The sequence below is a fragment of the Neovison vison genome, chromosome 6, assembly GCF_020171115.1.
Source record: "Neovison vison isolate M4711 chromosome 6, ASM_NN_V1, whole genome shotgun sequence".
In the NCBI taxonomy this organism is placed as follows: Eukaryota; Metazoa; Chordata; class Mammalia; order Carnivora; family Mustelidae; genus Neogale; species Neogale vison.
Window position 1 is genome coordinate 102,805,453 of NC_058096.1, and position 14,271 is coordinate 102,819,723.

A 14,271-nucleotide genomic window follows, 5' to 3' on the forward strand; every position below is an offset into this window, starting at 1 on the left:
TCCATTATAAAATGAATATAAAATTATTCCCAGTTTGGGGCACCTGTGTGATTCAGTGGCTTCAGATGAAGACTCTGTCTTCATCTCAGGTCATGAGCTCAGGGTCCTGGGATCAAGCCCTGCATTGGGCTCCCTGCTCGGCAGAGAGCCTGCTTCCCCTCTCTCTGCCTGCCTCTCTGCCTACTTGTGACTGATCTCTGTCAAATAAATAAATAAAATATTTTAAAAAAATGATTCCCAATTAAAGGCTGAAGTCCATATTGTCCACCAAAATGTAAGACATCCTTGTGCAAAAGTGACATATTTCTCACTCCAAATAACAATTATAAAAGAAGAATGTTTCCTTTATTTTTTAAATTTAAAATAAATCCTACTGCGTAAGATTGCATACCTTTCTATTATGTCATGTGTTTATACCACCGTGAAGTATACAGTTAGATTATATATTCTAGAAGTGAGGGGGACAAGCGGAGGGCCGTGAAATATAGCATGATGTGATTAAACTGAGAGGTATAGTACATGGCACTGTACATACCCATGGTCACTTGAAATTACGGGAGAGGAATGTGAGCACCTGCATCTATGTATGCAATTGTGTTTGGGACGCTGGTGAGCTATGAACAATGATTAGAGTACAAGCAGCAGAGGCAAATGTCCCCAGGGAACTATAAAACGAGGCCAGCTCTGGTCAACCTTGTAACACAAACCCAAAGTACCATAATTTACTGGTAAGTCCTATGCACGTCATTTCACGTGATCTCCACAAACCTACATAGTGGGCACTGGTATTCTCACCTTACAAGAAAGAGTTCAAGAGTCACGTAAGTTAAATTTGTTCAAGGCCACAGGATTAGGAAGAGCTGAAGCCCATGCACTTTCTACCACGCCATTCGGCCTGTCTTCCAATGAAGGGAGACTAAATCCAAGGACAGGACTCGGGTGAGGCTTTTCAGAGGACTGGGACTCAACAGACAGGAGTCAATGGGAGGAAAACTGGAGCCAAGGTAGTACGACCCTAGGCAAAGGAAACCATTTGTAAAAGGGCGATGAAGGGGGAAAAAGCAGCACATCATCAGAGAACAGCCACCAGACTCACAGGACAACAACACAGGCTGCAGGAGGACACGGGCTCTGGCATCAAAATATACCTGGTCTGAGAGGAACCTGGGTGGGTTAGTCGGCTGAGTGTCTGCCTTTGACTCAGGTCATGAGGTCAAGGTTCTGGGATCCAACCCAGCATCTGGGTCCTTGCTCAGTGGGTCTGCTTCTCCTTCTCCCTCCCAATCCCACAGCTTGTCCATGCATGCACGCACACTCTCTCAGGTAAATAAACAAAATCTTTAAAAACAGACATATACCTGGCCTGAATCCTGGAGATAGCACTCAGAAGCCAAGTTGCCTTGGCAGATTATTTCATCTCACTGAGGATCAGTTTCCTCAGCTATAAAACAAAGCAAAACCACCTACATTAAAGCGTTGCTAAGAGGATTAAGGAGATTAGCATGTGACCATGTATTTGGCTAACCACCCCAGGCAAGGACACCACAAAGAAATTACAGATCAATACCCCTGATCAACAAAAATGTAAAAATCCTCAACAAATTATTAGCAAACCAAATTTAACAGTATACTGAAACAATCACACCATAATCAAGTGAGACTTATCTCAGGGATGCAAGGATGGCTCAACATCCACAAATCAATGATACAGTACATTAAAAAAATGAAAGATAAAAACTATACACTCATCTCAATAGATGCCGAAAGGCATTCAACAAAATTCAACTTTCATTTATGAGAAAACTCTCAAAAAAATGGGTATAGAGGAAGTGTACCTCAACATAATAAAAGTTCTATATGACAAGCCCACAGCTAACATCATACTCAACAATAAGAAGCTGAAAGCTCTTCCTCTGACATCAGTAACAAGACAAGGATGCCCACTCTACCCACTGTAATTCAACATATTACTGGAAGTCCTCAGCAGGGCAATTAGGCAAGAAAAAGGAATAAAGGCATCCAAATTGGAAAGGAAGAAATAAAACTATTTGCATATGACATGGTATTATATATAAGAAACCGTAAAGACCACACACACACACACACACACACAAGGAATAAATTCAGGGGATTCCTGGGTGGCTCAGTTGTTAAGCGTCTGCTTTCAGCTCAGGTCATGATCCCAGGGTCCTGGCTTTGAGCCCCACATCAAGCTCCCTGCATAGCAGAAAACCTGCTTCTCCCACTCCCCCTGCTTGTGTTCCCTCTCTTGCGCTGTGTCTCTGTCAAAATAAATAAAATCTTATCAAAAAAAATTTCAGTAAAGCTGCAAGACATACAAAATATATACAAGATCTAAAAAAAAAATGTATCATTTCTATGCACTAAAAACTATCAGAAAGAAATCAAGAAACAATCCCATTTACAAGTGCATCAAAAAGAATAAAACACCTAGGGATAAATTTAATCAAGGTGGTGAAAGACCTGTACACGGAAAACTATTAAAACAAAGATGAAAAGAAACTTGGAAGACACAAAATCAATGGAAAGCTGTTTTGTGGCTCATGGATCGAAAGAATACTGTTAATCCATACCACCCAAAGCAAGCTACAGACACAAGGCAATTCCTATCGAGAATCGAATGGTGTTTTCCACAAAAATACACATTCTACTTCCTAAACTTTGTATGAAACCACAGAAGATCCTGAGTAGCCAAAGAAATTTTGAGACAAAAGAACAAAACCCGAGGCATCATGCTCTCAGATTTCAAACGACATTACAAAGTCACAGTTATCAAACAGTACGGTATTAGCATAAAAATGGACACATGTATCAATGGAACAGAGAACCCAGAAATACACCTGTGTGTGTATGGTCTACTAATTTATGACAACAGAGGAAAGATGGTCTCTTTAATACATGGTGTTGGGAGAACTGGAGAACCACAAGCAAAAGAATGAAACTATACCACTATCTTACTCCAGACACAAAAATAAACTCAAGATGGATTAAACACTTGAAGTTAACACCCGAAACCATAAAACTAGAAAACCTAGGTGGTACGTACACATGCACAAGAGTATTATCCAGCTATAAAAAGAATAGATCTCGCCATTTCCAACAACGCGGGTGGACACTGTGAGCATTAAGTGAAAGAAGTCAGAGACAAATACCATATGATCTCATTTATATGTATTCCAAAATTTAAAAAAAATAAGAAAGAATGAAAAATCCAAGCTCGTGTATACAGAGAACATTTTTTTAAATGCCATGCTCATGGGACATTGCACTCAGCCAGTCTGTCAGTCCTGTTCAGCTTCTGCAGCAAGTGACACGAAGCAGAGGTGGCAGAGAATCCATCCTGGTGCTGGCAACATCTACTTCAGACATTATTCTGTGAGGCCATCCCTCATCATCCCAGGCAAAATAAATCCCTCCTTTGACAGCTTTGTCAGACACCTAAACTATCAAAGTCAGAGTTCTTACTTGCATCTTAATCATCCATGGCCCTGAATTCCTGAAAGGAGATTTGGTTTGTTAGGATTTCAATCCAGTCAGTATCCACATTTTTTTGGTGAGTGTCCTTCAGCCATCCTTTGTTCTTCCTGTTCCTTTCCTCTCTTTTCTTGTAATATCTGTGTATAGATCCTATGCTTGATTCTTTCTTCTGATTCTTCCGTCATCAAATCAGAGGAGTTCTGAAACAGCTCTTGTGGAAGAAGGTTCACAGGTGGGGGAGGGGGCCGTGGGGGGCAGCCAGCAGTGTTCCGAGTCACTAGGGATTCTCCTGGCTTTGTTCTGAAGTTCTGTGTATCCCCTACTGTTTCAAACCTTGCTTTCTCTGCAGTAAGTAGGCACAGCAAGGATACAATCCAGTCTCTTTCCTCTACCCTGCTCACCAAGAGGCTTCCTAAACATGAAGGAAAATAGACATGCCATCTTTTATCTCTATCTTCTTGGTCCAGGAAAACGTGTTTCCACTGTTCAGAGGGGTTACTGGTGTTTTGCTGAGGGAGTACTAGCCACTTTGCAAAAACCATCCCTCTCAGTTTTCCCAGACCTTGATGCATTACTGTTTGATTCTTGGCATGGAGTTCTAAAGGTCTTTTAATTTTCTGGTTAGATGGAATTGTATTTGTTTAAGTTCTTCACTGTTTTGAGTTGATTTCCAAGAGTAAAAGATGACAGATATGAGTTTATTATGCCACTAATAATTTTTCATGTTTTTCTGCAATCTAGTATTTCAGAGATTCAGATTTTTCTAGTGTATTGCAACGTGATAATATCTGCCTCATCACAGGACACCAAAAACCAAGCTACAATTCCAGGTCTGTGAATAAGAATTAGGTTTGTCTCTCCACAGCAATATAGAGTATTAACTTCTTAGGGACACAGAGGTCCTAAGTCCATACAGATACTTGTTAGGAAATGATTTTTAGAAAGTACTTTAGAGGTATGATAAAAACAAACTGACCACTTCAAGACTCATACATTTAGTATTTGTAAACTGATCCAATAATGAACACATTTTATTCATTGCTGCTACTAAACAGAAGTGTCAAAATTCCAGAACAAGAAACTCTGCTCTTACCTGGATCTGATTCCGTAGCTGTTCGGCTTCCTGCCTCAACTGCTCCAGCTCACTCATCCTTCTGCTTGTTTGCCTCAGAAATCAGCAAGTGGAAGCAACTGTCAAAAAATAAAAACAAAAACAAAAACCCAGCGGGCTAGATTCAGGGCTCCATTTACACATTAACCTACTTTTTAAACCACTGACACACAACTTGTCTTTGATCCTTCCGAAATTCAAGCGAGCTAGCCATTCCAAGATCCGGCAACAACCTACTTAGCAAACACAGACCTCAATTACTCACTGAAAGGGTCCAACGGAGAACGTGATCCCAGGATATAAGAGAAATCCTGAGTTGAAGAGTCAAACCTAATTTACAAACCGTCAGGACTAGAATACAGTCCAGTGAGAAATCATCTATGACACTTCAGACAACACCCATAATACCTATTTATCCCAATTAGGATGTCTAATAGGCACCACAGAGTTCATACTCCAAAGCCGAACCCCACTCCACCCCCAGGTCATCCCTGTTTCAGTAAATGGGAAGTCCTGTCAACCCTTTAAGTCAAACACCGGGGAGTCATCCTTATTTCGTTCACACCCTACATGTAACCCAACAGCACAACCTGCAGTTCTTCCTTCAGAAAAATATCTAGGACCTGACTAAACCCAATTACCCCCACTCTGCCTACCTTGGTCTAAGCCACCACCATCTCTCACCTGGGCTCCCTTCTACTGTCCTCCTCTGTCCTAAGTAGAGCAACCGAGTCATCGTCTTTCTTCTCCTTTGAATCTTACAAGGTTTTCCACTCCAATTCAGAGGAAAACCTAAGTCTACCTTGACCTACAGAGCCCTACACAATCCCTTACACACCTCTCTAACCTTATCCACCACGCTGCCCCTCACTCTGCTCCAGCCACTCCAAAGGTTTTCTGATGTCCTTTGAACACACTAAGTAGGATCTAGTTTCAGTGTCTTTACACCTGCTCTCCCCTTGGCCTGAAACGCTCTTGCCCTGTTATCTTCATTGCTTGCTAACTTTTGCTCAAATGTTATCTCCTCAGAGGGACCTTTGCTGACAGCCCATATGCACCCACCTTACCCTATGTGGCTGCCTCATGACTCAACACCATCTAGCATGTATTTGCTTATTTGTTGTTGGTTTTCTCCTGGTAGAATGTAAGCTCCTTGAGGAGGGGACTTTGTTCACTTTATTTTTTTGCTACATCCCTAGCACCTAAGACACCTCTCCAATAAATTAACCTGAAATAGCTTAACAAATAAAGGAAAAAAATTTTTAAGGCTTTAGGATGAATCACAGAACCCAAAGGCAGGAATATTACCACCTCAGGAAAAAACCAGTTGAAAACTGGTAGTATTTTTTCTTCTACCTGTCCTGTTTTTCTCTATTTGTTTTCTCCTTTCTACAAAATAACTTCTTTGCTTCTCCAAGCACAAGACCCAGTTTTTATTTCCTCAGGTCAAAATTAGAGGTCCAAATGACTACCCCAACTCCAAATTCCCACTTGAGAGACTCTGATTCCAATAAGAGACAATGTGTTTCTGGTGTCATCCTTCATTCACTTCAACTATAGTACAAGTATCTGTTTATTAGGGTTAACTTTCTTTTGTCAAGTTAACAAGTTAATTAGGATTGCTTGGAATGGTATTAAACTACAAAGTAAGAATAACTGACATCATTCTAATAATCCATGTCCAATTTACTACTATAATACAGCTCTCTGTTTATCTAAAGGTCCAGCAATCTACCCACATGAGTTGCCAGAACCCTCATTTCCCCAACCCTTTTACGCTGTCACACTCAACAGACAAAAACCACGACCTTGTATGAATTCAACTACTTACTTTCTTTTGGCCAGTACTCAGGCCACCAAACATTGATTTAAAAAGCCAAACAGCGCACAGTCGTTACACTACAAATTCATTTCACTCATCTCAACGGGGCCCTCAAAACCGCCCCGCAACCTACATAGCTTTTTACTCATCACTTTCCCTCTATCAACTACCTCAGTTCCTTTGAACTCTTTAAGCTTCTGACCTTTCACACCCTCTTACAGATGACCTCGCCTTCTCTATCACAGAGAAAGCAGAAGCCATCAGACATGAACTCTTTCAATTTTCTACCACCAGACAGATACGTACAACTATACAAATGTAACAGACTCATCACATTCTCCTTTCCCTCCATTCGGAATAGAGGAACTGACTTTTCTTCCCTTTGGTCCAATCCCTCCACCTGTGATTTAAATCCTATCTACTGGGGCGTCTGGGTGGCTCAGTGGGTTGGGGCCTCTGCCTTCGGTTCGGGTCATGATCCCGGCGTTCTGGGATCCAGCCCCGCATCGGGCTCGCTGCTCAGCGGGGAGCCTGCTTCCCCTTCGCTCTCTCTGCCTGCCTCTCTGCCTACTTGTGATTTCTCTCTCTGTCAAATAAATAAATAAAAGCTTTTTAAAAAATCCTATCTACTGTCTTTCCAGTAATCTTATACTTCCCTTAATAATCTCTTCTAGAACATTCAAGTTCTCATTGTTCTTCTGTTGTTCTAGTCTTTTAGGGAAAATTTCAAACAGAGAAAGGTAGAGAAATCCATATAATGGACACCCATAATATACCATACCATTTATAAATTGTTCGTGTTACTGCTGTATTTCTTTCTTGATTTTGTTCATTTTTTAAAATTTCTATTTTTTTTAAAGATTTTATTTATTGGAGAGAGAGACAGAGAGTAGGATTACAAGCAGTGGGGAGGGGCGGGGGGAGAGGGAGAAGCAGGGAACCCAACAACCCAGGGCTCAATCCCAGGACCCTGTGATCGTGACCTGACCAACCAACTGAGCCATCCAGGAGTCTCCACTTCCTAAAGTATTTTAAAGTCAGTCACAGACAGCAAGACATTCCACTCTGAAATATGTCAGGACTTGGGCGCCTGGGTGGCTCAGTGGGTTAGGCCGCTGCCTTCGGCTCAGGTCATGATCTCAGGGACCTGGGATTGAGTCCCGCATCGGGCTCTCTGCTCAGCGGGGAGCCTGCTTCCTCCTCTCTCTCTCTGCCTGCCTCTCTGCCTACTTGTGATCTGTCTCTGTCAAATAAATAAAATCTTTAAAAAAAAAAAAAGAAATATGTCAGGACTCATCTCCAAAAATATTAGGACACTTATCTATTAAACCATATTAACGTTAATAGATCTACCAAAATTAACAGTAATTATTCAGGGGCTAATATACCTAGTCCATTTTCAAATTTCCCTAATTACTCCACCAATGTCTTTTTACATCTGATTTGTTCAAATTAGGATCAAATTACAGATGACATAACACACTGGGTTATGTCTGCTACATCTCTCCATCCAGAAGTATCCATTGCCTGCTTTATTTCCCCCTAAAATACTGACTTACCGGACAGAATGAGCCACTTATCCTTTTCAATGTCCTGCATTCTGCTTACTTCCTTACGGTCATTTAACTTGTTTATCCTCTACACTGCTAAAAACTTTTAGTTAGATCCACAGGTTAAAGGATATTCAAGTACAATGTGTTTGACAGGAATAGTTCTAGGAATAGTTCTAATATGCAGACTTAGTGGTATCAAAAAAGAGCACACTTAATCTTTGTTCATTCGCTCCTTGTAAAGCTAAGATTGGTGAGGGTATTCAAGTGTTAACAATTCAGGCTATTTTAAGTCCTCAGTTTCATCTAGCAAACCACCACCTGTGGGTAACCTTTCACTTTTAAGTGGATACTTTGTATCAGGGTTAAACATGCCCAAGTCTCTACCTTTAAAAAAGAGAGAGAGAGAGAGAGAGAAAAATGCCTTGATTCTACAGTTCACTATCACGGGGCCATCCTTTTTCTACCCTTCATTATGAACTCTCAAACAAAGCTGCCTATACATGACCCCATTTCTTCACAGGGACTTCTGAATTCTCAAGCTTCATTCACTCCTGTCCAGCTGCCGTCAGCTAAATTAAAGCAGACATCATGGAAATGGGGGGAGTGGTCAGAAGGCATGGGTCTGAGAAAGGTTTCTAGTGGCAAAATCAGAGCCCCTGAGATGCTTGTACCAAATGAAAGGTAGCAGAATATGCCATCCCAATGATGGCTTAAGGATGTGGCACAGAATTATTCAGAGAAACAGCAGACACAGGAGAGACTAAAAACAAGAGACCTTATCCTCTGAAATGGAAATTTAAATTTACAAAGAAAATCTCCACTTGTCAGAGTGTCTTGCTTTCTGTTCTAGGAAGGAACGGACTCTAAACCAGAGAGTCTGAACCAACAGAGTGGGCAGGATTTAAATCTGCACCAACACACCTTACCTTTGTTTACCCTTGCCTTGCCTGATAACCTCCCAGGACTGTCCCCCTCTACCCCACCACCACTCCCAGAGGCGCCAGTTTTTCTTCCTCGAGCTGAAGAGACTGTCTGTCAGCTGGTGCCTTGGCTACCTGAGGGAGTTACACATTTTTCTCCCTGGAAATCTCTGATGTATATGTGAGGGATACAAACATGTTCAAAAACTTGTTTTTCCTCATTTATCTTTTATTGCAGGGTGTCTCAGCCAAGAACTCAGAAAAGTAAAGAGAAAATCACTTTTCCTCCGTGACAGAGAGAACTGCAAACTTTCTCCAGATGCCTCAAAAGAAATGTTAAAGCTGCCTTCCCCTACCTTCCATGACCTACTGCTAAAAGGAGGAACTTGTTTTTCACTCTTTAAGGAAAATTTATTGGTTCTGTCACTAAGGAGAAAGAGTATTTTGATGACACACTTTCTGTTGCTCTTTTCCTCCCACCTGACAATTGCTGAGAATACCAATAAGGATCACATCGAGCACAAACTAAATTATAAATGACTTCCATACAAGCCTAGAGCTGACTAGGGTAAAATGAAGCCACCAAGATACCCCTAGGTGAAACCAAGTAAGATAAATCCTAGTAAGTTATGTTTTGAAGGTCTAAAGGAGGATCTAATGAAGTGGCCAATCCCTGTACTGACCTGGTCTGTGGACGGACGTATCAGGGCTATGAAAGCTCTGGATTCCTGAGGATGATACTGTGGCATAAGGTACAGTTTAGTAAGTGGCTGCCTCAAACCGTCAACTAAAGCATGCTCCAATTCAGACTACCTGAAGGTGGTAGGTAGTCTCTGGCTGACCTTCTCTTATCTCAGTTTGTATAGAGAGAATATTGTTAAGAATGATTGTCAACAGTTGGGTTGGGGTGTGTGTGCAGCAGACCATTGGGCTATTTAGTAAAGCCTTGAGGTTGATTTGGTTCCCGTATGTCAGAAGCTCTAAAAAAGAAAGGAGGGGTAGCATAATGGATGTCTCTTTGCCTTCAGCTTTGGGGCTTTTCACGATGTCTGAGTCCCCAGAAGTCCTACTCTGTTTTCTGTTAGGTGCCCCTCCAGGGGCACATTATTTGACTGCAAGCAACAAAGTCCTCCAACTACTTGTCCTCCTGTAGTTAGATCCTTTACATCCATAGTTAATAAGAACAAAAACCAAGAAAATGGCAAAATAGTTCATAATACTTTGTGAATGTGGGGGAGAAATGTGGAAAGTAATGGCAGGACAAAGAAAACCAGTAAGATAAAGAGTCAACTACCACTACAGAAATTTACCACTGGGTATAGCCAGGTGAACTGCCTCATAAATGAACTCCAAATCTTCCTTCAAGTTTAAGATACTCAAGAACCCAACCTATGAAGGGAGTAAACCAAAACATACTCTCTCACTGATGATCAGACTTCACCTGAATTAATGACCAAAAAAAGAAGCGATGCTAAGCAGAAATTAAGGTTTTCATCTACACTGGTCATACACCTAACAGAGATTACTTAAATTAAAAAGAAAAAAGAAAAAGAAGAATTGGCAAGGCTGGGGGAAAAGGTAACTCACTCTGGTAGGAAAGTTGTTGGAAAATAACTTGGCCAGTATCTAACAAAGGTGATGATACCTCTATCTTTCAATACGACAATTCCATTTCTGGGGGCCCCCAGCTGGCTCAGTAGGACATGCCAGCCACTCCTGATCTTGGAGTCATGAGTTTAAGCTCCACGTGGGGTATGTAGCTTACTGTTTAAAAAGTTTATTAGAGGGACGCCTGGGTGGCTTAGTGGGTTAAAGCCTCTGCCTTAGGCTCAGGTCATGATTCCAGGATCCTGGGATCTGAGTCCCGCACCGGACTCTCTGCTCAGCAGGGAGCCTGCTTCCTCCTCTCTCTCTGCCTGACTCTCTGCCTACTTGTGATCTCTGTCAAATAAATAAATAAAATCTTTAAAAAAAAAGTTTATTAGAAAAATAAATAAAACTGTTTAAATAAAATAAAACTGTTTAAAAAGTTTATTAGAAAATAAAAAGGTTTGGGACGCCTGGGTGGCTCAGTTGGTTGAGCAGCTGCCTTCGGCTCGGGTCATGATCCCAGCATCCTGGAATCGAGTCCCACATCGGGCTCCTTGCTCAGCAGGGAGCCTGCTTCTCCCTCTGCCTCTGCCTGCCTCTCTGTCTGCCTGTGCTCGCTCTCTCTCCCTCTCTCTCTGACAAATAAATAAATAAAATCTTTAAAAAAAAAATAAAGAAAAAAAAAGAAAATAAAAAGGTTATTAGTTTATTAGAAAAAATAAAATTCAATTCCATTTCTGGGTACATAAGCCCTAAAGGAAACTCAAGTATATGTGCTCATGTGTCAAGAGTTGGATTCAGGGCCACCTGGGTGACTCAGTGGGGTAAGCCTCTGCCTGGGGTTGTGATCTCAGGGTCCTAGGATCGAGCCCCGCATCAGGCTCTCTGCTTGGCGGGAAGCCTGCTTCCCCCTCCCTGCCTGCCTGCCTCTCTGCCTACTTGTGATCTCTCTTTCTGCCAAAAAAATAGATAAAGTCTTTTAAGAAAAAAGAAAGAAGAGTTGGAGTCATATAACACTATTCGTAAGAGCAAGAAATTTAAAACACCAATGCCGGGTGCCTGGGTGGCTCAGTGGGTTAAGCCGCTGCCTTCGGCTCAGGTCATGATCTCAGGGTCCTGGGATCGAGTCCCGCATCGGGCTCTCTGCTCTGCAGGGAGCCTGCTTCCTCCTCTCCCTCTCTCTGCCTGCCTGTCTGCCTGCTTGTGATCTCTGTCTGTCAAATAAATAAATAAAATCTTAAAAAAAACAAAAAACAAAAATAAAACACCAATGCCCACCAATGGGAGAATGGATAATTGTAGTGTTTTCTTTCACGCTGAATTATTATACCACAAGAAAACAAATGAACTACAGGTACAGACAATCTAGAGTAATCTGAAAAATATTATTTGAGCGGGGTGCGGGGGGGAGTGGAACAAGTTCCAGAAGACACATACCAGCATAACTCTTTTTATAAAGCTCAAAAACAACTAAGAATGCACACCGATGTAACAAAATATTCTTAAAGGGAATGATAAACAGTACAAGGAAGAAGCACACAAGTACAATAGCTGCAAGTAATGGTTAACTGTTGAATTCCTGAGCTGCGTTTGCTTTATGGGTGTTTATGTTACCAATGAGCAAGCAAATATATAGAGTGAGTCACAGTGGATCCACAATAAATACAGTTAATTTAACTCTTGCACTAAATTGAACAAGGAGGAGTGCCTGGGTGGCTCAGTTGGTTGGGCTACTGCCTTCAGCTCAGGTCATGATCCTGGAGTCCTGGGATGGAGCCAGCATCAGGCTCTCTGCTCCATGGGGAGTCTGCTTCTCCCTCTGACCCTCCCCTTCTTGTGCTCTCTTTCTCTCTCTCTCTCTCAAATAAATAAATAAAATCTTAAAAAAATAATAATAAACTGAACAAGTTTATTAGGCAGTTCTAATACCTTAACAAAGTACGTAAGCAAACCCAAACCTAAACTTGTAAAACCCAAGGACAACCAATCACAGCCAACTAGGCTTTCCAAATAAGGCAACCACATAGCTATAGCTAATCAAATAATTTCCTTGCTTTGCTTCTTTCTCTAAGAATCTTGCCCCTACGTATGCCCAATCCAAATAGATTTTTGCTAAAAAAAAAAAAAAAAAAAACTTAAACGTTTAATATGCCTCCGTTTAACTCTTACCACACCTGAAGTCCACTGGGAACCATAAAATAAGTGGAATGAGGTAAAAATAAAAGGAAATGGAGGTTCAGACAGGTGAAATAACTTGCCTAAAATTAGAGGCACGGAGGGGACTGAATCCAACTACACTTGATCTTAGCCAAAAGTCCAACTGTGTGAGAGTGTCTGGAACGTGACTGTCTTCACCCTGCCACACTGCTGTTTTCAAAGGGCAGCTCATCAAACTTCTCTGCTAAATCTGACTAATGGTATTTCTCCTCCTCATTCCCTTTATTACTATGGCTTTCATGACCCCAACTTCCTAGATCCTCCTTGTATCTCACTATTGTTTCTCTGGGGTTTTTTTGCTGTCTCTCCCCACCCCATTCACTTAAATACTTAAATTTCCCAGAATCTATCTTCAGCCAGCTAGCTAAGAAACTCTCCTCCTAGGAGGAGGGAAAGATAAAGGAATACGAGATACAGATGAGCCATCAATACATTCCTTTACAAAAAACAAAAACAAAAACAAGAAACCCACAACTACAGGGGTACCTGGCTGGCTCAGTTGGTGGACCATGTGACTCTTGATCTTAGGATCAGGAGTTCAAGCCCCACGTTGGGTGCAGAGATTACTTAAAAATAAAGTCTTGAAAGATTTTTTGAAGTTATACATAAAAACACAACCAAGAACAAAACACAAACAAAAAACATCAGAAGGATTCAGTATAACTGTCCAGAAATTTCACCGATGGTGATTTTTAATCTAGGTCATACTGGAGCGGTTCATCACAATCTCTGAAGTAGTACTGAAATTGTAGACAAAAGCAATTTTAAACTAATAACTTAACAGAAATTAGTTTAATATCAGCACAGTGTCTTTCAGTTACCATAACTTCTTGATTAAGTTCTTTTTCAACATGAATAAATGATTCATTTAACACAATTGAAATTACTCTATCATATAATGAAAGCATTGTAAGTTGAGAAGAAAGCAGCATATCAGTTATCTTTTTAAAAGTTCAGCTGTGCCAGTTACACATATAAAAAAAAACCAATGAGCCACTGTATTCACACTAATTTAAAAAAAATACACTTGCGTAATTCAGCCTTCTCTCTCCACTTCTTAAAACGTCCACAGAATCTTTACCAAAGCAAGGCATTATGTAGTCTATACAATTATACTGCTGTGTGAGTGAACAGAGCCATTTTCATCTATATGCAATAAGGAATATGAATATTTCTTAGCTATTAATAATTTTCATCCTGATCATGAAAGCTCACAAAGCATGAAAGAATATTTTAGGTTGTAAATTTAGGCATAAAACTACTTTTGCTTAATAAGTCTATTCATCAGAAAAATTCTAATTTGTTTTTATAATCTCTAATGTTCTACCTTTCTCTTGGCAATCTGTTAATTCCTACACTTTGTAAAAATAAAAAAAAAAAAAAACACAAAACACCTAACTGCAAACCCATAATGAATTAGGTATTTAAAGCTTTTACAATCATTCTTAGCATGGAATTTACTTTTGCTTCTTTTTTTTTTTTTTTTTTTGAAGATTTTATTTATTTGACAGAGAGAGGGATCACAAGCAGGCAGAGAGGCAGGCAGAGAGAGAGGGGGGA

At 40.7% G+C, this 14,271-nt stretch overlaps 1 protein-coding gene across 2 annotated transcripts in view; it reads right to left on the reverse strand.

The window, feature by feature from the left end:
* GNB4 (G protein subunit beta 4) overlaps positions 1-14,271 on the reverse strand; it is a 58,074-nt gene that overhangs the window by 27,578 nt on the left and 16,225 nt on the right. For both annotated transcript variants that reach the window (XM_044251829.1, XM_044251830.1), the window contains exon 2: positions 4,592-4,689. In XM_044251829.1, the coding sequence (XP_044107764.1) occupies positions 4,592-4,648 (57 nt within the window). In that variant the 5' untranslated portion in view covers positions 4,649-4,689. The remainder of the gene's footprint in view (positions 1-4,591; positions 4,690-14,271) is intronic.